The 26407-nt window shown below is 32.4% G+C and overlaps 5 protein-coding genes across 6 annotated transcripts in view; 2 read left to right on the forward strand and 3 right to left on the reverse strand.

Annotated features, from left to right (window-relative positions):
- The window catches only part of LOC109546162 (protein neuralized), a 41145-nt gene extending 28494 nt beyond the window's left edge, over positions 1-12651 (reverse strand). The window contains exon 1 of the mRNA XM_019917008.2: positions 12335-12651. Coding sequence (XP_019772567.1) covers positions 12335-12362 — 28 coding nt within the window. The 5' untranslated portion in view covers positions 12363-12651. The remainder of the gene's footprint in view (positions 1-12334) is intronic.
- A 271-nt stretch (positions 12652-12922) lies between these two features.
- On the forward strand, positions 12923-14531 carry LOC125504342 (protein ARV1-like). Its single transcript, XM_048666193.1, has 5 exons — positions 12923-13077; positions 13265-13384; positions 13440-13617; positions 13667-13900; positions 14383-14531. Exons 1-5 carry the CDS (start codon positions 12979-12981, stop codon positions 14511-14513), a joined length of 762 nt encoding a protein of 253 aa, XP_048522150.1. The 5' UTR covers positions 12923-12978; the 3' UTR covers positions 14514-14531.
- On the reverse strand, positions 14522-17533 carry LOC125504341 (probable proline--tRNA ligase, mitochondrial). Of its 2 annotated transcripts, none has more exons than XM_048666191.1 (7): positions 17374-17533; positions 16912-17089; positions 16483-16556; positions 15953-16214; positions 15366-15553; positions 15062-15277; positions 14522-14960 (listed from the first exon to the last, which is right to left on the reverse strand). In XM_048666191.1, the coding sequence occupies exons 1-7, from the start codon at positions 17464-17466 to the stop codon at positions 14634-14636; spliced, it is 1338 nt and encodes a 445-aa protein (XP_048522148.1). In that variant the 5' UTR covers positions 17467-17533; the 3' UTR covers positions 14522-14633. The 2 variants fall into 2 exon arrangements, with proteins under 2 accessions (XP_048522148.1, XP_048522149.1); XM_048666192.1 differs by lacking the exon at positions 17374-17533 and adding an exon at positions 17153-17367.
- A 437-nt stretch (positions 17534-17970) lies between these two features.
- Positions 17971-19498, forward strand: LOC125504344 (V-type proton ATPase subunit e 2-like). Its single transcript, XM_048666195.1, has 4 exons — positions 17971-18180; positions 18242-18289; positions 18979-19066; positions 19200-19498. Exons 1-4 carry the CDS (start codon positions 18083-18085, stop codon positions 19224-19226), a joined length of 261 nt encoding a protein of 86 aa, XP_048522152.1. The 5' UTR covers positions 17971-18082; the 3' UTR covers positions 19227-19498.
- A 604-nt stretch (positions 19499-20102) lies between these two features.
- Positions 20103-26052, reverse strand: LOC125502386 (protein slit-like; the record flags this gene model as incomplete). Its single annotated transcript, XM_048666194.1, is given in 10 exon segments — positions 20103-22189; positions 22248-22688; positions 22767-22906; positions 23251-23339; positions 23748-23830; positions 24603-24721; positions 24992-25215; positions 25296-25530; positions 25586-25793; positions 25883-26052. Coding segments are annotated over 9 exon segments (1355 nt in total), but the record flags the coding sequence as incomplete, so codon positions are not given.
- Between the last annotated feature and the right edge of the window lie 355 nt (positions 26053-26407).

Genomic DNA, 26407 nt, shown 5'->3' on the forward strand with positions numbered 1-26407 from the left:
GATCGAACCACACAATACGAACATCTGTCGAATAAAATTTAAGGGGCACCAGAATAAAATTAAATATTAGCGAAAGCTACATTAGGTTGCTCCTATTTGAATTACCATAGAAAGCACCCCTTTCCGAAGTGCATGTACATCTTGATGTCCAGGTGACAAAAACTTTCGAAAAACGAACAAATAAGAAGGGGTGCTCTTTTCGAATTGAAAATTTCTATAGGCATGTAGACAATGTGTACGATTTGGTCTTTTGAGGAAAATTGTTTTGTTATACGAAAGGTGGAGTAATGCAAATCGTACATCTGATGGTAAATCTGCAATCAATAACAAGGTTTATAAAAATTACAGTGAAATTGTCCTTGTTGGTGTTCGCTTAATAAGCAACACTTATTTTATAGAATGAATTTTAATTTAAAATTGTCATAATAATCCGAAGACTATTAAAAAACGTTATGTCTTGCGTAGTTTATTGATTTCAATCATGTAATCGTTAATTACCACAGTTAAAACTAACCGCAGTAGAAAAGCCTTTAATGCAGTATAACATGCTAAACTCAGTTATAATTAATGTTTTAAATATAAACTCATGTTAGATGGAAACGTAGCTTTTGACGAGACATGAAATAATATTTTCCAGAAAAACGGAAAGAAAATGTATGGCGGTTCAGAAATAACTCAGCTGGAAATCCTGCAATGCGCGTTGCTTTGCTCAATCGACAATTCGTGTTCATTTCGAGCAAAGTGTTCTAAATCGCAACATATTGCCAAATCAATAGCTCAACACCAAGCAAATTTTAACATTCAATCCAATTTATGAACCGGAAACTGGCTAAATTCCCCACATTTTATCAAAGTGCTAATGTATGGTCTCGAAGGCCTTAATATTTAAGTCAACCTTCATTTTATAAATAAGAAGGTTTTAATGAAATGAAAAGAACGCTTTAAAAAGTATACAGTCTAAAGAAAATACAACTTCTTACCAGAAAATGTGTTATGAAGAAAGATCTGAAGCAGAAACGTCAATTGCTCTTAATTTGAATCAATCGAATGAATCGCTTTTTCGTCCATAACTCAAAATCCAAAATTTCAGTTATCATGATCCATATTGTATTTTCAATTATCTTTATCATTTCAATTTCAATAATCGTTTTGTATTTCATAATTTTCAGTATCATCAAATAAAGAAATATTTTTGTATAATCTTTTACATCTGATTTAAGAACTACCGGTAATTTTGATATTGCCATAAGAATGATATGTCTTAACAATTTAGTATCTACAACTGTTATATAATGAGTATGATTTGACACTATTTCAAATGTCATAATGATGTTTATTATCGCACTAGTGCGTAGGTAATGAATCTGTCGATTATTGTCCAAGTCGCGCCGTCATTGGCCGGGACCAGTTGTGACGTCAAGTAGCTAGTCGGCCGCGTCGGCTGTAATGCGGAGCACGTAAACATGTAACCTCAGTCTTGATATTGTCGTTAAAACGTTTCTATAATGTATTAGTAAAAAAATCAAATCTTTCAAAATGACTGACGCATGTTCTGTAAAAGGACAATCTGAAATTTAACCACTAGTGGATATATGGTGCCATCTTACATGAAAAACACCGAAAGTTTTACTCTTGCTGAAGTTCGCCGTGTTAAAGCCAACAGGTAGATTTATAGACAAAATAGTCTATAGTTTTACTTACATAAATCTATAAAATGTTAGATGGGGGTTTTAATGGCTCTAATTTTCAATATTCAAACAGTAGGTACCTATTGATCAAAATGTAATATCTTCTTCCAGCTAGAATAAATAAACAATATTAAAGTTACATAAAAATATGTGTTATTATTCAACGTAAATGCACGACGACAAAACGAGATCTTTCCTTCGCAGATACTTATTGTTTCTTTTTATCGTCTAGTTCAGCAAATAACTATTGTTGAGGTTATTATTTACTATTACTGTAATGCAGCCGAGACACAAACAACAAATTACCATTAACAAACGAAAATATGAATTTCAGAGAAAATATAAAACAACTCATATTTGTATTTCATATTTGTTTTTTATTTAGATTGGGACTGCATGTATTAAACAAGGGCAGAAATACCGATAGGTCGATAGCCTTTTTTAGAAATAAAGATGTTTACTACTACTATTGTTAACCTAGAATAGGAGAATTTTCATATTGGTTTTTTATCTAGATTAAGACTGCATGTATTAAACAAGGGCAGAAAGACCGATAGGTCGATAGCCTTTTTTAGAAATAACGATGTTTACTACTACTACTATAAAACAACGCGCATTTGGCCTTAGGGAATTAAACACATAAGGCCTTTTAATAAATGACAACAAAAACAATGACTCCACAATTTCATACAACAGTAGAATCAACCAAGACAGTAATCTAATTCTATCGCTGCATTGTGCATGAAATCAATGACAACCTTTCCCTCGTCGGTCAATTTCGATTCCAAAGAATACCATTCACCCCTTTCTTCCAAAAATCGAGTTGCACCTTGACATTACCAAATGGAAGTATACAATTTCCAAATGCACTTTGATCATGCAAAGGTGGAAAAATTGTTTTGCAGGATCTCCCGAGAGCCCCTCTTCTCCTGAGGTTGTTTGCCTTTGCATATACGCGTGGGGAGGATTCACACGTGCAGCTGGCGCTTTCAGGCACGTGGCCTTGTTATATGCCACCGCATCGCAATCCTCCCGTTAGGACAGTGAAGTATCATCAGATAATTGTTAAGGGGCACAGAAAATAAATGAAAATTGTATCATCGAAGAATGAGCAATTCGTTAAACCAGACCATGCAGGCCCTGGAAAATCATCAATATGAACAGAGAGGAAGACGATGAAGTCTAAAGAAAAAAACAATACCTAGCGATTAGAAACTTTGCTGATTGGTACAAACAGGCAATTCTTGCTTAAATCAGTTACTGTGAATTAGTAGTCAAATTGTTCCATTTATTAATTACAGACGACATTCCTTTTTCAATAAAATAACTAAAAACAAATAGATTTTGCTAAATTCGTTCCCTCTCCGTCCCTGGTGTCTGCCAGATCCCCGTCATAATAACCCCAGACGATTCATTAGATCTACATTCGCATTCGACCGGCTCAAATTGCATTTTTCCACACGGAAGAAATCCGCAACACCCCTTATTATTACCAAAAGTTCCTCGAGGGCTGCCGAGTTTTATTTAGTTTTAGTCCTATACGATACTGTAAAGGTGTTATTGGGGGGCTTGGTAATGGTATTCTAAATTTAATAGTCACGGAATAAGCGAGAGACAGGAAAGCGATTGCCGTATGTTCCATTATAGTTCCAAATGGCAAATTGTCTACAAGCAACTTCAGTGGGATTACTTTACAGGCGTTGTTAAAAAACAATAATTGAGAAAACCAGCTGGGACTGGGTGGCGGTCGTACAAGAAAATCGACCTTTTCATCGTGACAAAGTGAAAAATGTGATATTTATTAAATGCTCCCAGCGCCGAGAAGTTCAATCAATTAAAATTGCATGTAAACTATAGTGATCTCGCGAAGTTTGAATACATAATTTCAGCATCATCTCCATGCGTATAAATCGTTCGGATACCTTTTCGTTTTTCAAACATTGATACTCCTTCTATTTTCTTTGCCTTTTCGATAATTGGTGTTGTCCATATTTTTTTTGTTCATAAAATATAGAGCATTTAAGAAGACTACACACTTGAAATAAGAATAATTGATTTATTTAGAATAAACTTTAGTTTTACGCGAAACATGCTTAAGTTTTTCGAAATCTTCCTTCATTTATTTCATTTAATTTCATTTAAAACATATATATTTTTCTCCACTGAAAGAATTTTGTGCATTTTTAATGCTTTTTTTGCGAGAAATCAATTTGCTTTGTAAGCGCTTTTTTCGACAATTTGAGTGCCTTTTAATCCGGCGACTAAACATCACATTAGAAAAAGTAACTTGATCCCATTTCAATTATTGTCTCAACACAACCCCCAACAATCAACATAAACTAGTGGATTTTGTAATTATTTTAGACATTTAATTCCATTAATTGATTGATAGAAAGTGCATGCCTCTGGTTTCTTCCCCTGTTTAAATAAAAGTTGAAAACGTCATAAGGTAAGAGGGGTTCAAAAGCTTTTAAACCAAAACAAACACGGAGATAGAAAGGCAAATACTGGCATACGCAACAATTGTTGTCTATGTTTGCTTTAGTTTTATATCACAAGTCAAGATGCCCTTCCGAACGTACCGAAGGTACTATTTCATGGGTAAAAAAATGAGCCATTAGACCCAGATAAACATACAAACCGTTTCATTGATCATTATTTTATGTTCACGTTTCATGATATCACCTTTCAGTTAACTAGTAGCTAGGAAGACTTTTTTCGTAGTTTTACTCGCTCGATTACTTCCTTGCTTAAAGGCACGTTCGTTTCATCTCCGGCGTTTTCTTAAACATTATTCAGTAATTGAAAAATTGCAAGGCAAAAACTAAATGTCGCATTCTGACTACTGAAAAACCGCGATGACTAGAACAAGTCATTATTTATATTCCTGTTCTACATTAATGCTCAATTGAGCAATTAGAGCGACAAAAAAATAACCAGAATGAAAGACGGATTTCAATTAATTACTACACTAAGCTTTCCACATCCAAGATTGCTATTAATAAAACAAGCCCGACCAAAAAGTGTTTCAATGGCAGATATCAACAACCTTTGTTCGTTCGTCGTTCTCCGAAAGGATGTTTTCAATGTACTTCAATTATATTTTAACATGCATTTGTCGATTACAATGTGCCATTGTGTCGTAAATGGGTGGCTTAGACACCCATCAGCTACAATAAGGAATTAATAATACAATTGTCATGTACTGAATGAACAACCTGTGGTTCGTTCTTTGCTAAATAGATCATTGTGATTTGAAACAAAAGAAATCGGCGGTAGCGCGTGGATAAAACACATATTAGAACTTAGTACATGATATGAGTATTAAGTATAGAGGCTTTAATTGCTCAGAACACATTTTCAAGTTATTTAGGGCTGGGAAACTTAGAAATTCAGTTTATGGCTTTACGGGGAAGAATTCCTTACGACTGCCACACAACCATTAAATTCAACGCGTATTACTTACAAAGGCTTTAAACGTGATAAACCTGGCAGCCAAATGTGCTAAGAAGACCCTTAACACATTTTTCGGTATACCTTAGTGAACTAAAATCATTGTTGAAAATTTCACCTAAATAAAGACGTTTGACACAATAATGAACCTGTCTATGAAAGAAACCGATTTCAACATGTTGAATTAGTGCAGAGCCGCATTTATATAATTGCTGACAAAAATTGTATGCATTTTGCTTAGGGGTTCAAATGTTTAAAGCGTGTTTTCACCAAAATTTGAAAGCCAGAAAACATCTGTTTGGCGTGGCCGATTTCGATAATAAGTAAGAAGGAAAATTATGGTCATGTTGTACCATTTGGTGTGAGCTTTCTTACATTTAAGAGTTCTTTTTAAAAAAACTTCTGAGGTTTCAACCTTTAAAATCTGATTTGAATCATCTAGATTTTTTTGAAAATATGCAGATTTGTGCACTTTCTAGTTATGAAAAAACGAGCTGCTTATTAAAATCAAAGATAGTTTGAGAATTAGTATCGTCTATGTTCACTTTTTATCGTAATTCCAGCACGCAATCGATTTGTATTGTTTTCTTAATGGATTTATCATATTCTTGAAGCGATAAATGCCGTTCAATAAGACTCTCTTATATGCACGACGAATTGTGCTTTTTCAATTCGCCGCATAGATGCTTGTTGACGATTGAATTGCATTAAGATCAAGAGCAAAAAATGTTTTGTTTGATTTGAAATACTCAGGCCAGTCCTGTGTAAAACAAGATTAATTACAGCTTTTAAAAGTTTCGTTTCGGTCACGTTTATTTCTTAACACCTTGTGGTATCCCATAGTAAAGCTGGTACTGCAGATAAGTACCATAAATAGTATTTGTGACGCTACAATAGCCCGGCAGATTACGGAACCAAACCATGTTGCTACCAGATTTTTAATAGGCTAGAAAATTGTTTTGCAGTGCGATAACCGTGAGAAAACTAGGCAATTCTACGCATTTGATAAAGATTGCTCCGTCGTCTACGAAAATGGGTATTTTCTTTCATAAGGACAGTTCTCAGACGTGATTGAATACATCAGATCTGTAAGACTAAATGTCCAAAATTAAGATGATTGAATCAACTGACCTCCTGGGTCACCAGACTTCTGACCCATTAACTTTTTAAATTTATTACTGATTAGCGCCTGCCTACCATAAAGCATATAGTAATACGTTATTTATATATATATAACTTTTGAAGCAACTAATGAGTTTTCAAACACTCGAATTGTGCAAAAAATTTTATAGATAGTATCGAAATGGACCTGTGTACTTTAATTGAAAGCAAACACGAATATCTCAAGTATAATAAAAAATTATATTTTCACTGAAAAACTATAGTATTAGAAAAACTTTCTGTTATCGACATAACTCCTTTAAAAGAGTTAGAAATTGTATAAATAAAGGGGGAGAGCGTTACTTCATTTCCAGTAGCTGCCAAGTTTTCCAATAAATCCAGAATGTGTTTTTCACTGTTCACAACAAAAGAAGAAACGACAAATGGATTTCTCAATGTACAATCTAGTCTTCGATAAATATGGTTTCATATGCTTCGCCGATATTTCGCATACTTATCTATCTCCGCACACCTTATCGGGGCTAAAAATCATACGAGAATCACACTGTAGGTTCACTTGCATAATAAGCAGGTTCAAACTGAAAAATACACATTTTTTAATTCACTTAAAAGGCATACTATAATGAAGAAATTTATGGTTTATACAGGGTGACTCTGGTTTAATCCTGATAACTTTAAGAAATATTACAACTATGTAGTTAGAATAATGTTCCTACACGATATCAAAGTTTTCCCTAAATCCCATCATTTCGGAGATAAAGGGCGTTGGAAAAAGCTACCTTTACTTATATTCACGCCATAAATGGAAACAAGTAGCTGTGATTAAATTATTATTTGGAATGTTTATGTTGTTTTTTTTTCATGGCACAAAAAGCACTTTTGAAATAGGCTTGTAACAATATTCTGCGCAAAAGTCACATCGCCTGCTGTAACATTTAACGAAATTTACCTCACTCCATTGTCCCGAATTTTACTAAATATCTCGGAAAGGAAATAAAATGTGAAAAAATAACAAGAGACAAAAGAGTTTTGAAAACAATCATTTAATTCTTTTGTGGAGCCGTTTTACCGCAATTATTGTTGTTATTCAAGTTTTGATACAAATATCTTTCCAAGGAAATCGGGTGGCTAAAAGGCACATGAACATCTGTAAGGTCATTCGAAGTGTTTGTATTCCGAATTTGCAACCGGATAAAAGGTTTAAAACGTATGAAGAAAAAACAAGAGATTTTTTTTTATCATATATTTTTATATCATATTTATGGAAACCAGACATTATTCTAACCTGTATTATTGATTCCCACAGCTATCAAGATTAAACCTGAATCACCCTGCATAAGCTAGCAAGAGTTTTGCCACTTTGCAACCACCAATATTGGTTTTACCCATAACAATTTTTTTATTGAAATTATCAGCAACATTTTTTATAAATATAATTTCAAGGATTAAAAAATTATAATTACTACGTTTACTAGATTTGCTAACAGTCCTACAAATCAAAGTGCTCACATCTTAGCCTACACAAGTATAATATTATAGATATTTGAACCCTTGGAAAATACGTTAGATACTCCCTATTCTTTTTCATCAAGGTACTTGACAAACTATAATGTTTCACCCACCAAAGCGGTTTTCGTAACGAGAAGCACAAGCTGGCAGGAAGTAGATCTTTTCCCATCCATATTTATGTTACTTCCGTTTTCTTCTATGCCTCTGATAATTATGGTGTTATAGACATTTAGATATTGTTATGTGTCGAACAGCAGTGGTTATCTTGTCATATAATTAATATTAAACGAATTAGAGATTGTTTATCAGTTTATCCCTATTTTTTTCAAAACAGAGAAACAAGATAATGGCAATAGACTGGTGTGTTTTTCGGGACCTTAGCCTGTTGGGAAACGTAATTTTTAACTAACGTTTCGCAAGCAGAATACATTTTTCCGCTATCGTGCTTTCTAACGTTGTTTCGCGCAACAGGAAGAAACCATTTTCCACCACAGCCCAAAATACGCACCAGTTTTAAACCATTCATTTCAAAACATAACTTTTGTAAAAATAGCAAATTGACGTATAAAACTAATTCTGAATAATCAGTTCTACGTTCCAAAAATATAATTTTTTGAAAACTCATATTGACTTCTCCTGAAGATTTAAAATTTTATCAGACTGTATTCAATTTTCAATGGTATTTAAAATAACATTAGCCGTACATAGCAATACAAGCAAACGTTCCTTCGTTTTTAATCGCGTGTTATTGCCAAAGTAAATTATTCAGAAATGTAAAWTAMTTTTTTAAATGATTTGATAAATTTTGATTTAAATCTKTAAATCAAAAATTGTCAATTTCAATTACTTGTCCCGTTTGTTCATAAGATCAAATGCAACCATTATTCTTTATGAATTCCAAAATATCAACTTAATTGCTTCATCCCACTCAACTGCTTGAATGTATTTTTAGACAGGTATAGATCTAATAAAGCCAATCTAAAAATTAATAGGTATAACCATTAATGGGTTAGTCAGCTGCCACTTCATACACTTCCTCATAAGGGTAATAAATTAGCTTAGTGCACCGGAAAGAACTTTTAAGATCTAATTTCTTACATTAACTGAAAATGAACATAATGACCACCTTGATAATGAACGTTTTAAGTGATAATCAGCCTCGTCAAGGGGCTCAATTTAACGTTGTAGTTTAAGACTTAAATTGGTAGGAAATGTTTCTTACTTGCTTACAATATGTGATTAGAGCTCGTATGAATCATATTGAAGCTATAAATCAGATCACATTAAAGAACTCAATATGACTGAAACAATGCATTTAAATATGATGGCAAAACAACCGGAATCTGAACTTAAAGCCGTCAATCTTCACTGTGAGAAAAAGTAATAGTCATTTCGAATCCATAGTAGTAACATCGCATTGTAAAAGATTAGTGGCATTACAATCAATACCAAATTTCATATTAATCGGATTTTATTACGTTGTCTAAATATTCTGTTCAGAGTCAAATATTAGTTCAAAGGCGAACATTTCCGGAGATATTTGCTTATTAAACCAAACTGAAGGATGTATTTACTTACTTCCTAATATAAAAATAATAAAGCCCTAAATATTGATATTTGCGTGAAGGTCTTCATACTGGTGACAAATTATATTATGTCTTTGATGATTTTTAATAATATGGAATCAATCTAGAATAAATATTGCCAAAAACAATTCACTTTGAATGTACGTAAAAAATGTAATATTCATTTCTTTTGAGAGAGCGAGTTGAATTTAGTGTTCCCATTTTTCGAAAAGATTATTGAATCATCCTGTTTTACCCGGAAATGCCCGATACCACCAATATTCAAAGGAGAACAAAATGAACACTAGCGTTTGGTTATGCACTCAATAATTATTTTATTAACTATTCCTTCTATTTGCTTGAAACTTGTCAAAAATTGTTGCTTGTTTGTGTAAAAATGCAAAAGACCAAAGGACTAAAAGTTTTACGATTGCCGAAAATCTTCCGATTAAAATTTACTACATTGCCAGTTGCTTTGAAATAGGCTCAGAAAAAAGTGAAGCACTTCAAATTTCAATCTTTTTCGAATGTATTCGGAATTTTACGAATTTTCCTAATTTTAAAACGACATTTGATAAAGCTAAAACATGCAAATATGCAGAACTTTGCCCCAGTTTAAGATATCTCGAATCTTTAATGGTTTAACAGATACCAATGAAGAGGCTCTTAAAACTGGCACATCGTATATGTAGTTTCTTGACTATGTTTATACGACTATATTTACAGTGTCGATATTTCAGGCTCAAAAATGTTTTACTCCTATACATGAATAGAAAACGTATGAAAATTAGTATAGATTTGGGCGTTTTTATTGGATATTCATACTACAAAGATATAAAAATAGTAATAAATCTCTGCTTATTTGGATTATTGAAATTTAGACAAAATGTCAAGTTAAATTGCATCTTTATTTTTGGTGATTGATGATTTGATGCAAACTATTCAGACAGTTGCATGGGAAACAAATAGAAAGATGCAGTGGCGTAGCAAGCTAACTCGCGCCTGGGGCACAATATCTTTTTAGCGCCCCCCCAGTTTCATTCGAATTAATTCGACTCAGCAATTATTTGTTTTGCGGACCATTTGGTGCCCCTTTTCCAGTAGCGCCCGGGGCACAATGCCCCCCTTTGCCCACCCCTCACTACGCCACTGGAAAAATGGCCAATATAAAATATGGTAAGCGTGAAAATAATTCAGCAATAGTTCTAAATATTTACTTTACAATGATAACGTAAACAAAAAGGTATTAGTAAAAACCGGTCGAACGCTTTGTCCAGCAGGTTTACGAAAATAATTGTTTACTTGTTTGCCGACAAACAAGTGAAATGCGCTACTTGAATATAAGTTAAATTGTAAAATTGATCAGTAAGGTTATTTTGGGTTTTGGGGAATATTTAAGGGTTGATTTATTATTTTCATTTAAATTAATTTATTCTAAACATATTGAGCTGTGAACTTTCTGTGCGAGATTTTTTTTCGGTTTTTCGGTGCTTTCGAACAATGCTAATATAGTGAGAAACTTCACGTGAGGAAATTTCACATTCACATTCCTATCTTTATGAGACCTGTACCAAAATGTAGACATTGGTAAGTTTTTTACTACATTCATCTTTAATTCATTTAGAATGCGATTTAGTTTCCGAATAATCGCGGTTTAAAGTACAGAAACAATTAAACTTGCCTGTATTGAGATTTTGGTTGAGATTGAAAAAGTATCTGTACTAATAAGCATTTTAGGACTCATTGCCATATGGCCGTTTCTTTTCTGTTTCATCCTAGAATAGTATTTCGAAGTTCTCAGCGATATTTCCGGACAGCCTGTAGAGTTTTAAATGTTTATCCAGAATATTTGCTTCACAATGTTAACGTAAACAAGAAGGAAAATTATCGAAACCAATCGAAAGTCTTATTTATCAGGTTTACTGAAAAAAATGTTTACGAATTTGTCGACCGAAAAGGTGGAATGCTCTGGGGAACTAGAAGTTGAGTCATTTTGTCAGTTCAACACGTTCAAGTAGCAATTGATCTGAGTTTCGGAAAACGTTTTAGCTTTAGTGTTTCGGAAAATTGATTTATTGTTGATCTTTATGTGCGGGAAATTTAGTCGGTTGATACGGTGATTTTAGACAAAAGTGATGTGTAAACAAGTAAACAATCGAGAGAAACTGAGTTTGAGTGAAACGAAAGAAATTTCACACTTATGGATTACTGGCCTTTATCAAAATATGTCGGTAAGTTTTATCTAGTATTGACTTTTCGATGCCATTTAGATCTTGATGCAAATTTCGTACTCGATTTTGCAAGTTAATTCGGAGAGCGGCAACTAATCTGCTTTTAAAACGATAGAATCCAGTTATCTATTCGGATTAAACAAATACTATATAACTCTATACTATACCGTTAGTAACGTAAGGAAATATAGTAAATAGAAGCTTAATAAATTTCCTGTTTTTACGAATTGTCTACGAGCTTAATCAAGGATTATTTTATAAATACTTTAATACTTAATATATACCTAATTTCTGCACTTCATTTAAATAAGCGCGCATTAAATTTTTTGCAAGATTATCTTGCCCTTAAAACTATTTACTTTCCTTTGTTAATAAGTCTGAGTTTTAAGAAAAAGTTCACAAAAGTCATCAGCAAGCTAAAATATCAAAATAGTTTTGGAAACTAAAAAAAATTCTTGAAATGCTCTGAAACCTGAAGCACTCTTCTATGAACCAACATTAAATAATAAAATAAGTGCATCAAACTGTCTCTGCATCAGCTATTGCTGTTGATCAAGTAAGTACCCACCTACTTTTTTCAATAATTTAAAAAATATTTCTACTGAAGCTTTGAACTTTATTCTCATTCTCATATCGATATATCACCATATACACTATTACTGTATTCTATTCGAATATGTGCAATTCACAAAAGCTTCAAATGGGGGCCACAAAATAACAGTATTTGAATATTAATATATTCTCGTAAGAAATAATTAGAACTTACACGAGTTCAAACTGGAAGACTGTCCCATTGTGACTCCAAATCCAGATTAATGAAATTAGTCAAAACTATTGGGTTTAATCACTGTTATTGCAGTTTGTTAACCTAAATTAGATTGGAAGGACATGATTATCACATTTCCGGCACATGTCATGCACATTCTACGCCAAGGGGTAGTTCTTCGGGTCACACTTTATATTGTCGAACAGTTTCTAAACAACATATTAGCACTAATATATAAGAAAAACAGCGATTTGATATTACAATAATCCGGAACCGTAATAACAATGAAACTATCAACACTTAACAGCTGTTTTGGGTCCAAGTTTTCATGTTGCCAAACCAAGTAACTTTCGAGTTTCGATGTGATTGTGTCGAAAATCTTCATATTTTCTACACAATTCAACTCCTAATCGAAAATGTTCTTAATTTGCATCCATTGAATTTTCTACTAGCTTTTTTTATTTCATAGTTTTAGGAATAAAGCTGAAAATAGATGACGCACTTTAGCTCTTCACGTATATATCGGGCATCTTGGCATATTATTATGGATAACTTCACGATTATTTACATTTCTGCAAATTCAAATATTAGTGTCAAAAATTAACCTAATACAAAATGTAAGCAGTACAGTTCTGTTGATAAAAATGTCCAAAGAATATAAATATTATTGCACTAACTGTGGTGGAAAAGTTGAAGGGCTGTTTAAGAAATACAGCGAAACTGTACTAAAACTAACAGAATGTGTAAGATTGGTGGCATAAATTTAAAAACACATAATCATAATTAATAAAAACAATCCTAGCAATGTTCAAATGCATTAATAATATTGTTGCTAAATATCAATAATTTCAGACTGAAAATTCCACTAATATAGTTATAGCTGTTTCATATTTTTCGAATCCTATCTAACTGACGCTACCAATGTTTTAGAAATGTTGCAATGAAATAGCAGATAAATATGTGGAATATGATATAGTAATAATTATTATAGACTTGATTTTGCTAAATACCAAAGCTTATAGACATATCCTGTTGAATACTGATTTCAAGGTATGTGAACTTACTGAAGATGTAAAACTTTATGAAAATATCTAAACACTTTTAGCATTTTTGGAAATTGTCTGTAGTTCTAATTCTTTTGGAATCATACTGTATATGGGCCTTATCATGTGGAGTTAATACTCCCTGTAAACCAATTAACAAAACAGAACCAAAGTTACACGACTTTGATATGAATACTGAAGATCTCAAGTTTTATGTTATTTGCTTGAATACAACCCTAAGTAAGTGAAGTTGGAAAGTCGACAATATCTGAAAAATAATCCGTTTTAGGTTACTTATGTTTTGTAGCGGTCATGTACTTTCTTACAGTATTATATAACAAGTATTTAGCAAGTCGTCCGTATACACCATCACAATTAGCGCTCATTGTGAAAACTGCAACTTTGTCGTCCACGGGAATATTTCTACAATTACCATCGATAATATGGGATATGTCCTTGTTCAGTTATCACTTACACTTTATCACGCTGTATACTTGGTTGTGCCAACTGTTAGCTTATAAAGGTATACATACACGTTTTATTTATCGTCTAAGTCTGCTACTATTTGGTCGCGATAGTCGAATTTACTATATCTTTGGCGGTTCTTCACATAGTTTAACACATATTGAAAATACTTTGTATTGTACATTTAGTCTGTTAGTAGTATCACACTATCTAAACGTAAAGAGGCTATTTTTTAATAGACCATCATGTAAATCCGCTATGCGGTTTTATCACATATTGACTGTTATTTTATAACATCAGACTCTTCATTAGGCTTGAGTGCTTACTCAGTATACATTTTGTAAATCAATTTCCAAACTTAACATTCTAAACTCCCTAAATTCCAAACTTTGTTGCTCCTAGATTATTTTATTTTTATTTATATGACTATTTACGAACCGTTTTTAAGTGGGATAGCTCTGTTGTTTTATTTCGAACGCTAATGATATTTAGCATGTTCTGTTTGAGAGACAACTAATCGACTTTTTCTTATTGTTTTAGTGATTTGTCCAAGTCCGAAAATTTGGTGCCTCTTAGTTATTTTTTCAGCACACATTTTAAAGAGCGCATCTAGCTTATACCTAACCATACAACTGAATTCAATACTGCATGAGAGTTTGGAGCTTCAATAAAATATATCTTTACACTTGCACATGTATTTCCTGAAAACCTACAACCTCCCTTATTGATAACAAAAACAGAAACGTTTACTTCTTATATTGATATTGAAACATTCGAGCTAAACTATAACTTTAGTTTGAAGATGATTTCAGCCTCTCATTGTCCAGTTGTCCATTTTTATTAATATATGAAACAATATCGCTTTCATGTAGATTCAGCTGAACATTTTTAACGATGTCGTTCAGCTCATATCGTGGAGGTGTCTCGCAGGAATTTTTATTTAATACTATGATATATCGAATGCCTGTTCTCTTACAGTCTAGTAACCTTCGGCCAATGGTCCATTCTGTTCTATCATCAAGTATTATATCATTTTTGAGATTCGGCATAAAGGATTCCAAGTTTCGGTACAAGTTTTCACCCAGGTTGCCGATTAGTTGGTCTTCTTTGCTTCCTTTCTGCAATAGAAAATGTAATTACAAAGCGTTTCTTTACGCGTTTTAAATAATTTAATTTATTTAGCAACACTATTTTATTGTCAACAGTGCAAGTCACTTACTTTCGGTGTAATAATAACTACATTATATGGAGCAATGCTATCAGGCCATCTTAATTCTTCTTCTGAACTGAGACACTCCAGAACTGCGCCCAAAATGCGACTAACTCCAATCCCGTAACTGCCCATTTGTAGGTCCTCTGGTTTACCATTTTCATTCAAGTAAACTGATTTGAGCGGCTTGGAATACTTGTCTCCGAGCAAGAACGTATGGCCAACCTAAGTTGATTTTATCTAGTTGTCAATAACGCAAACTGCTCAACACTTTCAACTTGATAATGGACTTTGGTGTTACTTTCGATCTTACCTCTATAGCGCTTTCTATAGATATATTTTCGCTTTCACCACATTTACTGCATTTATGTTTTCCAGTCAGTTCTGTATTAGTAGCATGATTACATTGATGGCAAAGTAGTATTTTGTCATCTCCAATTGCAGCGGGATAATGATATTCATGAGACAAATTACCACCCATTGCACCAGAATCACCCAAAACTAAAATATAATAATAAACATTTCAGTGGATGCATCAAAAAGTTTTCATAATGTCATCGAACTTTAGAAGTCTATTTTTGCGAGTGAACTCAAAGTTTGATTTGATTGAAATCTGTCCTTATTTTTAATTTAAAATGTTCACTGGTTCAAAACGGAAAATTTCAAATTTTGTATGATCAGGGTCTTGAGATCAATCTATGGTCATTAATCTATCAGTAAAATAATTATCTTTATGTTATCATTAGATCATCAGACCTTATCATCTGATTTATGATGTAATAATATGTTTCTCCTCTAACTATTGGTCATCCTTAGGTAAAGTTTGGATAAGGTATGAACACGCTATGAATTTTCATTTTATCTGAGCAGTAAGTTCTGATAGGTTCTTTCTATGCTCACCTTTAACAAAATCAACTCCTATTCGTTGAAATACTCTGTCATAACTTTGGCAGATGGTATTGTAAGTTTTTAGTGCGTTTTCTTGATCCACATCGAAACTGTACATATCTTTCATTAGAAATTCTCGGCCTCTAATTAATCCAAATCGAGGTTTTAGTTCGTCTCGAAACTTTGAAGTAATTTGATACAACAACAGTGGAAACTTTTTATATGATGTGGTTCCTAATGTTGATATTAAATTGGCAGCGGTTTCTTCGTGTGTCTGAAAACATCCATTATTTAAAATCTTCAGTGTAATTGATATTCGTATATATTAGGTATTACTACAAATTATGTTATTCAAATATCTTTGTTGATTAGTGGGAAGAAGCCGTTTTTTCTTAGTAACTTTTTGTATTATACTTCTTCTTTCGTATTTTACTTTTTGTTTTCTTTGCAAAAAATGGGCTCATTAATCTGCAGCAATCGTTAACTAGATATCGAAAGCATTCTTAATAAGCATACATATGTAATATAAAATATTTACCTACAGGGCCTAAAATGTATTTCTGATCATGCCTGTCGTTCAAAGTTATCAGTTCTGGACCCATTTCGACGGCTCTACCTATAAGTAAATAATTGTGTGGTCATCTACAGTGTAACTCATTTAAAAGTGGTAAAAACTTTCAAATTTCAGAAACTTTTTTAGGATTATAAAGCTAGCATAAATGTACCTCAGGACAAAGTATCGAATTATTGCAAAAAATAAGGCATACTTAGTACTTTTTAGGGACGAAAATTAATGAAAACGCATTAGCAATTATTTTACAAAATATCTGAGTTGCTGAATTAAGCTATCTCAGAAGCGAGCATGTACCAAACTTTATAAAAGTATTCACGAAAAATGTTTAATTAAAATATTTTGCAATATAAATTAACAAATATGTATGTAAGCAGTGAAACATTTCCTAGTGCCTTACCACTACGTTCCCAAAGATTAGATTTAACTAAAGTAGGAAAACACGTCTTTTGGCCGCCTATTCTCTGCATTTCTTCATCTACTATATTTACGATTTTATTTAATGCCCTTAAGCCCATTGGTAAAATATGAAAGCACCCTGGAAGGGCTTGCTGAATAATTCCTAATTCAATCATCAGCTAAAAATAGTGGAAATGCGTTTATATTGAAATCTCACTTAGAATGTTGCATAAAACTTATACTTGCTTGCATAAAACATACTGGATTTTGCGTTTAAGTATATTGCTTTGTATATCTTAAATGGAAAGTGCTGTGAAGAATATATGAGATGAAATGAATGCAAAAATAGCATAGTTGCTATTTATTTCCTTGACTTTCAGTCTAGTGCATTATTAGGAGTATTTGTAAATTAGGGATATTAGAAATGCTGTACTTATTTCAACCTTTCAACTTGAAAAATTACCCTATGACTCTTCGACGTAAAATCCTTATGAGTTCGTTGATGGTTTTTTCCAATTGCGGTAATTGGTTGAAAAACCTTTGATAATCGTTCCATTTTAAGATGATTTAAGAATTAAAAATTAAATTTAAGGCTGACTTAAATTTCAAACATAAATASAAGGTTGTATATGCTAAGCTTCTTCTTGWATCTTGCTGCAAATATTAATTTGCTGTTGCCAAATCATTGGGCTAAAAAATACACTTGGTTTATTTGTTCTTTAATCTAATAAAGGAAATATAAATTAATATATAAATAAATCAGGTGCTTTTAATTAAGTAATAATTTACTTCAAGATTTATTTTTATGCTGAAAAATAATCAAAAACCATGCGCGATCCCTCAGAAAAGTGTAGAAATAATTCATTTATTTATTGCATGTGCACGAATACAAATTTCCAAATTAATTTATGATTAACTATGATTATGTGAAAAGCAATAATCTGCACGAAACTCACCTCTTCATAGTTCTGGTCGTTCTAAAAACCTTCGATAGGTGTCGGCTTTAGTAATTCTTCTTTTCTGATAACTGCTACCTTCACATTATTCGTTGAATCGATCACGTGAATGACAACTCCCCTACCTAGTCATATGATTTTGACGTCTATTTTGCGACCCATTAGATTCCGTCTTTCAAATATTCCCTTTAAAATTTACTAAAATTTCGGAATAAAATGGGTGCAGCGCTTTTGCCGTTCATTATCTTTACTGTGTTGTGGGGAGGAATAGGAATTGTGCTTCCATTCATCGTTCCTAAGGGCCCCAACAGAGGGTAAGTTTATAAAGTAAATAATTTACTAAATTGTTGTTTCTAATTAAATTTTTCTTTCCAGGATTATTCAGGTGGTTTTAATTTTAACTGGGGTGTGCTGTTGGTTGTTGTAAGTACATATTTTTTCACTTGTGTTCTGTTACTAGTCATGTGATTAAATTATGGGTGTTTCGGCCGCACTTGAGAAACCTAAGTTTTCTGCAGAAAAATAAAGCAGCAGTAAATTAACAATCCATTTTTATATACCATTCTGGAAATMATTTSCATTGTTTYCYTTCTAGTTCAAAGAAAAACTRTTTTACATTAATACGAATTTATTGCTCCACGYACACTATTATTCTATAAATTAAAATAAATGTTGAATGAGCCCCACTAGGGTTAATACCAGTTTAAACAACTTAAAAAAATTGAACTTTTTTTTATCCAGCACACATCTGAATGTTRTACATTTATACTAGCTGTTGACCTAAAGAATGGAGATYCAATCCATTTATTTATTCTTTTATTCGAGACCATCAACAATATTTGACAAACATCTTGGATAAGCGGTATCTTTCCGTTGGAATAAGATCGATAAGCTGCCCATATGGCAGTATCTCATAGTTTTCTCTACGCTTATTAATTTAACTCTTTATTGAGTCCAAAAATGGGTTTGAAATGTTGGCAASCAGTTCAGGACTCCCTGTACAATTAGGTTTATTTTGAACCACCGTTTGGGCCAATTCCATAATCTGTTTATTAAAACTTCATCTACTATCAATATCAATAAATACACAGGCTGTTTTACGTTTTTTCCAGCTGGTTATGTTGCTATGTAGCGCAAATGAATCCTTTGATAGGACCTAAACTAGATAAACACACAATCATGGTCATGGCTAGGGCATGGGTAAGTTATTTATATATATATTTGTGCATAATGAGTACTAGAGTAGGTTCTTCGAATGGACATACTCGTGTATATTTTCTAATATAGAATTCTCATAATCATTTGTTTGAGAAATTCACTATACATTTTTTAGGGTGATAAAATTCCCGATTCACAATAGAGTGTACTTTCATGCAGAAATCAGGACCTATTTGAACGAACAGAAGACATATTTGAAATTATTTTAAACTTTAGTGAATCTATCTGATCGTATCACCGCTGAACTGTTATTTTCCAACTCACCAACTTCAAATTGTTGATTTTATTTGTATAAATTCCTGTGTTATTAAGTTATTTATAGGGACACCTTAGTATTGTTTGTTAGATCAATTACTTATGTTTAGTCTTTACCTGTATATAAATGTTTCATTCCAATAAAGATGTTAGATCAAATTCTTGTATATTTGTTATTTTAACGCATGATAAATTTCACTTTGCTCGATTATTCTGATAATTAGACACTGGTAACTGTTAATTGTAAATGTATTCTCTAGCGAAGTCTCTAAATCTTCTGATAGTGCCTTTCGGGGCCTCTTCAAATTGTTTCTGGTATATTTATCGTAATAAAAATTCCCATTGGATCTGCAATATTTCATTCATTTTTCTGTGTTTGTATTTTGTTTTTACAGAAAAGTTTAGAAGGAAACTGGATACTTTCAAACAAATATAGAAAATATGAATAAAGCAACAGAGTTCTGCTTGAAACTTTGCCTACATCCATAATTAGTGTGGGTTTGGTTTGGGCCGAAGTACTTACATTGCCGATTTACTTCATATTTTTAAATATCATTGATAAAGCATCTTTTGTTACATAAAGCTACATTCGTACTATTTGCAATAGAACGTTTGCTGTGCACTATTTAAGTTTAAAATTCCAGTGCTTCGTGGAAAAATCCGACGTCCGACAATTATTATTACTTACTTTGATATTTCCAATTTTAAGTTAATTTAACAGTGTCAATTCTCGGTTTAGGGGTGAGGAGATTTAACACAAAGGTATTTTTAAATCAATTTTTATCTTAAATATTTTATACACAATTCAAGGGGATAAAAATTATTACAATAGGTAAAATGTTATTGTAATACACTTAGGCATTAAGTTCCATACATGGATAGCATTAATTTTGCTTTTGCGATGTTTTATGGTACAATACTGCTACTCTCGATTAGACGTAATGGATTTTCAGCTATAGTGTTTGCTTCATTTTAATCAGCTCTGATTTCTAACAAAATTTAATCCAGAATTATACTAGTAGGTTGGTATTTAATTATACAATTTAAAGAAGGAATATTTAATTTACAACAGTTCTGATGAAAGAAGTGTATTTCGCCTAATACTACGTAATCAGATAATTAATTTACAATATACAGTTATTTCAAAACGTTTTCAACAAATGAAAAATGAATTATTAAATCGATTATTAAGTCTGTATTATAGCTGGCTTTCAACGTTTTTCCATTTGTTGAGAAATTTCAAAAATATTCCCTATAATAAGTCCTTATGGATGTTTTGCAAATGAGGATCGTTCTATTTTTTGACAGGCAATCACAATATCAGCTACAAACGTTTTTAAGTAAAAAGAACATTCTCTCTAATACTTCCTACGCGAACAGGAAATTTTCAATACTGTACTGTTCTTATCTAACGCACATTTTTACTGTATGTCTTATTAATTGTTTGAACACATTTTAAAATCACCGAAATATTTTAAAGCTAATCTCAACTATATAAAAAAAAACAGGAGTATTTTATTTTTGAACGATTTCACGTTCAATAAATTAAAGCAGACAAAGTCTATTGAATGGTATAAACAGTTTTTCTAGATATATTATAATCAATAATCAATTCCACTGTTACCTAAAATATAGGTTCGATAATATCTTGTTTAATCATGCTGTAAGGTCAGAATTAATGTCAGAAGAACAAATTATTAAACGTTACAATTAAAAGGATACCTATACATAACTAATATTTCAATCGAATACGAACGCAATGCATCTACTGGTAAGAATCTTCTTAATAAATACTACTTACTCTATGCGAATATATATACAGGGTGCTATAAAAAAAATAAATATAAATATATTAACCTAATTGATACTTGTTACGTCTAAGATATACAGGGCTTTAGCAAATCTATAACGAAATGTTGGCTAATATTGTTCAGATTTATTAGGAACAGACATATTGATAAAGCAATTTTAAGATTAGGAATGTAGTGAACACTTTTTGGAAAATACCCTGAATATTTTCTACGTTCTAAATAAATCTCTAAAATACTATAAGTAAACTTTGTAACAAAAGTGTATGTGTTTACACAGTTCTTTTTAATAGCTAGGGGCCTTTAAAGGTTCTAAAATCCTTTAAAGTGGGTCATTTGCGCTACTACATACGTTTCTAACGTTGGGGTTTATTTTACTGGTTGTTTCTTTAGGATCAGAGTGGCGTAAGTCTTTTGAATATTCAGTCCCTTTGATGGTTATCGTTTTATATTAATTTTGGAACAAAAACTCTAATTTTGAGGAATACGGAAAAAACTGATGGGAGTTTGGTTCTGTATTTTTATGTGATCAGAAACGATATTGTTCTGATCAGCTGAGATCCATTGATAAAGTCTACGTTCTTATTATTAATCCAGATCATTTTTCAAATTAAATTCAAATTTTAGGAATATAAGAGCTGTCCAATCATGTAATAAGAACTGAAATTCTAATTTTATTATGTTTTGATGGTGTTGCTAAATTACTTGCAGAAAAACAAAAGTTAATGTTGTATTCAGTTTTACGGGTCGTCAAAGTACTGAATTAAAATACTATATGAAACACATAGTTTAACATGAAAGTTCTGTTTAGTTCAAAGTTAATTTTGTTGCTGCAAAGCAATTTAGGCATCTCAAAACAACAACGCAAACACTATTGATTAAATTATTTTAATATGCCCTCAATTTAGGAAGCCTACCACAGTTGAAACTGGTCTAGATGAACGTGCATACGCTGCTTGATCCAAATGAGTGCTAAGTACACGAACGAAGTGATTGTTGTAAAATATAAGAACGCTGAGAGTAGACACTGTTTGTCGTGATACTGAAAAAAAGTTAACAATACAAGGAAGAGCTTTCCAAATTTAAATCAAATGGCTTACCAAAACAAACCGTTCCTTTTTGTCATGCTCAAATTCGCTCTCATCAATGTGCTGAACTACCAGGCCATTTAGATGTTCACCTGATTCAGTCTCGTTAGGCACGAGAAATGTGAGCTTAACGCCTTCGACAGCCTGCGCATCAGATTTCTGTACAACAGGCGCAGTACGTGGTTCAGCATCGTTAGGAGCAGTCTGAGTTAAATAAGAAGGACTCAGCGCCGGTTGGTTGGATAATGGATACAAATCAGCTTCGTTTGTGACTTCAGGAGCAAACCCATATATGTTTTGCGTATGTTCGGCTTCAACAGCTTTGGATGGTACTTCGTTAGAAATGTATGTAGTAGCGGACGACAGTCAGTAGCATTTCTTTGTACAAGCGCATTTGCGCACTACGTCAATATCTCTGGTGTACCGAGTACCATCGGAGCATATTAAACGAACCTAAAAGACATCAGAAACCTTGTAAAACATATACTTATTTTTAGAGCTACATAGAATCTACTTGTTTATTGAACTTGCCTTTCGTCTTTTGCTCTTTTTCGCATGGCAACAGCTTGTGCCACAAGAGCCGATGCACTTTGCAATTTTAAGTGGTTTCCTCGATCGGCAGCCGTTTTCGGAATAGTACTCCCTTACTTGTTCTTTCTTACACGTAGGAGCTAGAACATGTTTTTTAAGTTGTTTATAAATTATCGGTTTTTACATTTTTCATATTGCGAAATAATACATAAATAAATATAATTTGATAAACAAAAGATATATATAAATACAAAAAAGCTGAGAGTAGATGGTTGCAGTAGCAGTAACAAGTGACTCTTAAATGATTGATATTTTATTTACAAATGATAAGCAATTCTATGTTCTGATTAATAGCGGAAGCAAAATGAACCACAATATGTGAATTTAGGACGAATCGTATGTTGAGCTTAATGGATTTATTTATCTATGCTTGGATGTTATACTAATCTAAGATCTTCCATTCCCAGTATGTTGTAATACTTACACTCGTTCTCACCTTGCTCGCAGTACTTTCCTTTGTAGCCAGGCTTACATCGACAGGAATATTCACCACTCCCATTTGGAAGACATTTGCTAAAATCATTAAATAAAATATGTAGGTGCTCATGCAGTTTAAATTGCATTTCGGAATTTAAATTGAATTTCCTCGAAATTAGCATACCTAAGGAAAACATTGAAAGAACAGAAATATAAATAAGAGCCGTTTTCTATAGCAATTTGTATAAAATGGCAACATAAATGATCAATTATCTGTATTTTAATGTGGTCTGCTGTATTAAAATTTCGTTATTTTCTATAATGTCTTCACTTCACTGTAATACTCCCAAAGCACACAAAAATTCGGGGCGTTTAAATCATGAGATCTAGTAAGTCTATAAACTGACTCAAATTCGATTTCTAGTAACTAAAGTAGTTCATATAATGGTTTAACTGTTTTGGAATGTGAAAGTAACTCACATCTGTAAAACCTGTTATTCTTACCTCTCATGTTTACATTTATTGTTAATACATGGATCTGGAGGGAGTGCTGGTGGTTCTTCAAGCATATCATCTGTTTCGTCTTCCTGTAAGCGATARATTACTGTGMATTTTGCATTTTTTGTCATTCGTTAGTTAGTAGGTYCRTTTCRTAAWAAAWWCTTTAAGTTACTTTTTCCTTCCGTAGAGTAAARTWATCTCCATAAAATTAAATTAACTGTATAGTATTGAAGCTGCAATCATTTGMGAGAAAAATAGTTTTTTGTGATGTTATGTCCTTGAATGACTCAATTTTAACTGCCTATTTAACAAAACCATTATAAGCTACTTTAAATATGCTTTAATAAATTTAAACGAAAAATGTGAACAATTAGCAACAAMTAAGAGCTTATCATACTGCTTTARAATTATTGATATTTTTTAACATAAAAACAAATTACTTTATTTATATTGTAATTATTTTAATCACAATTACACGCAKTCAGGAAAATAAATAAAAAAATAATTATTTATATTAATTCTAGTTTTCGTTTTATTTATCGGAGAAAAAAYATTTGTTGCCCTTTTTCTGATGTTMGAAATTTCTGATCTTTCAATAAAACATTTCGACATCGATTCTTAACTATMAAKCATCAAAGAGTAAACGTACAATTGGAAACAAAAGATGGTAGTAAACATGTAAACAATTCATTGAAACAGTTCGAACCCAAAATTGTCCCCTCATAATTTATAACACACATACATTGAGTAATTTCATCTAACGAYCTAAACTATTACAAATCKAACTATTACTTTTTTCTATTAAAACTCTTATCTCTCTTATTTTGTATGAGAATGTTTTTTTTTTGCTTTTCCTACCTGCAATTCGTCATCAGACTTATCCTCGGTAATTCCACAACCAGGCTGGACTTTTTGTTGCGTTTTTGCGTTTCCAAAGTCGACTTGCTTGTGATTAATCCACACTTCTCTCATACATCCTAGAATAAATCATAGATACACGTAAAAAATATGTTTTCGTGATAGTAACTCCTCCCAGAAGGCACGTTTTGCAAAAACATGAAACCTTTTCACTTGAGCATGCCAAAGTGATATTTTCCAAATTTAAATTGATTTAGTTGACAATAAAAATACATCAATATTTAAAAAATATGAACTGAAGCTGAGAACGGCTTGCAGAAATATGCGGCAAGTGTTTTGAATTCTCAAAGTTAGTTAACAGAAAATTTGTATGATGTTGCATAACTTACCAGAAAAACTGGTTAAATTCCTCAAGTGCCAATCGGTAAATGCATGTTCTCCTGGATCTGGTGGTATTCCACCTAAATACATAGGGGTGGTTAACTTGAGGTAATCTTTAGATCCGTCATTAATAATGCTTCTCGCTAAGCCTCTGTCCACACGAAGGGTGAAGTTTTTCTTGATCGCAATCAGTTCAGCTATATGGTATTGACCATCAGATACCATTTCGAAACTGACGAAAAAAACGAAATTGAATTACTAGTTTTTCAAACACTGATTTAAATAAAACTGATGATGACTTGGACTATTTACCTGTACATTGTGGAAACTGGATAGTTACCAACGTTGTAACTAACTCGGATTCTTCCATTGAAGAGTTCAACAGCTAAATGTTCATTAAATCCATCGTAAATTAATATACCGTCTTGTTGAGTGGTAGCAAAAACTATAGTAACATTTGCTTCCGGCTTGATTCGTAGTGGTTCAAGTTCGACGTAGGAATTGTTGTGAGTAAAGCTAAGGCCCGTTAAGTACTCACAACGTTTCCCTAGAAGCATTTTAGTTAGGAATTTGCACTTTCGAAAATTTTAAGAGCTTATAACCTGAGTATCCTGGTGCACATTTGCACAAATAATCGTTCGAGCCGCTAGGCTGGAAACAAACTCCGTGCACACAATCATGTTGCTGGCATGGGGAAGTTTGTGGGTACATCATCGCCACTATGGGGCTGATTTCGCAGAATTTTCCTGTAAAGTCTTCCGAACATTTACAGAAGTATTCGTTTATGCCATCGACGCAAGTAGCCCCATTCTGCATTAAAATACAAACGAAACATTTGAAATAGTCGCAGGGGAAATATGCAAGTTTAAGATCGATGTGTAGGATTGCGCTAAAGTTACCTGGCACATGTGGTTCTGGCAGTCGTCTACGTTTGAGGAGCAGTTCTTGCCCTTAAAACCAGGTAAACACTCGCAAGTATAATAACTATCGTGATCGACACAGCGAGCATTATTTTCACAAGGGTTGTATTGCTCAGTGCAAAAGGGAATTTTTCGTTCGCAGTACTCGCCTGAAACGTACAATCTTAATGACAATTATTTTAATGAAACCCGTAACTTTTCTTACTATTGTTATTGTCAGTTTTAGTAATTCAGGAAACAGACTGTTAATAGTTATTTTTCAACAACTAAAGTGCACAAAGGGGGCCAAGTGATAAAAATGTGTGTCAGTGGTTCAAATTTGACGAGCTTTACAAGTTTTCTGCATTATTTGCTATTGAATACTGCCAAAATTTTATTACTTTTAGTAAATTATAATTTTAAAATTTACTAGTTAAAGAAAAACAAGTTTGATGTTTTAGCTCGGTGAGAATTATGTTGCAAATAACAGCATTTAATATTAATGTTAATATTATGTATGTATTA

The sequence above is a fragment of the Dendroctonus ponderosae genome, unplaced genomic scaffold (assembly GCF_020466585.1).
Source record: "Dendroctonus ponderosae isolate FM_Combo_2020 unplaced genomic scaffold, Dpon_F_20191213v2 Dpon_F_20191213_40, whole genome shotgun sequence".
In the NCBI taxonomy this organism is placed as follows: domain Eukaryota; kingdom Metazoa; phylum Arthropoda; class Insecta; order Coleoptera; family Curculionidae; genus Dendroctonus; species Dendroctonus ponderosae.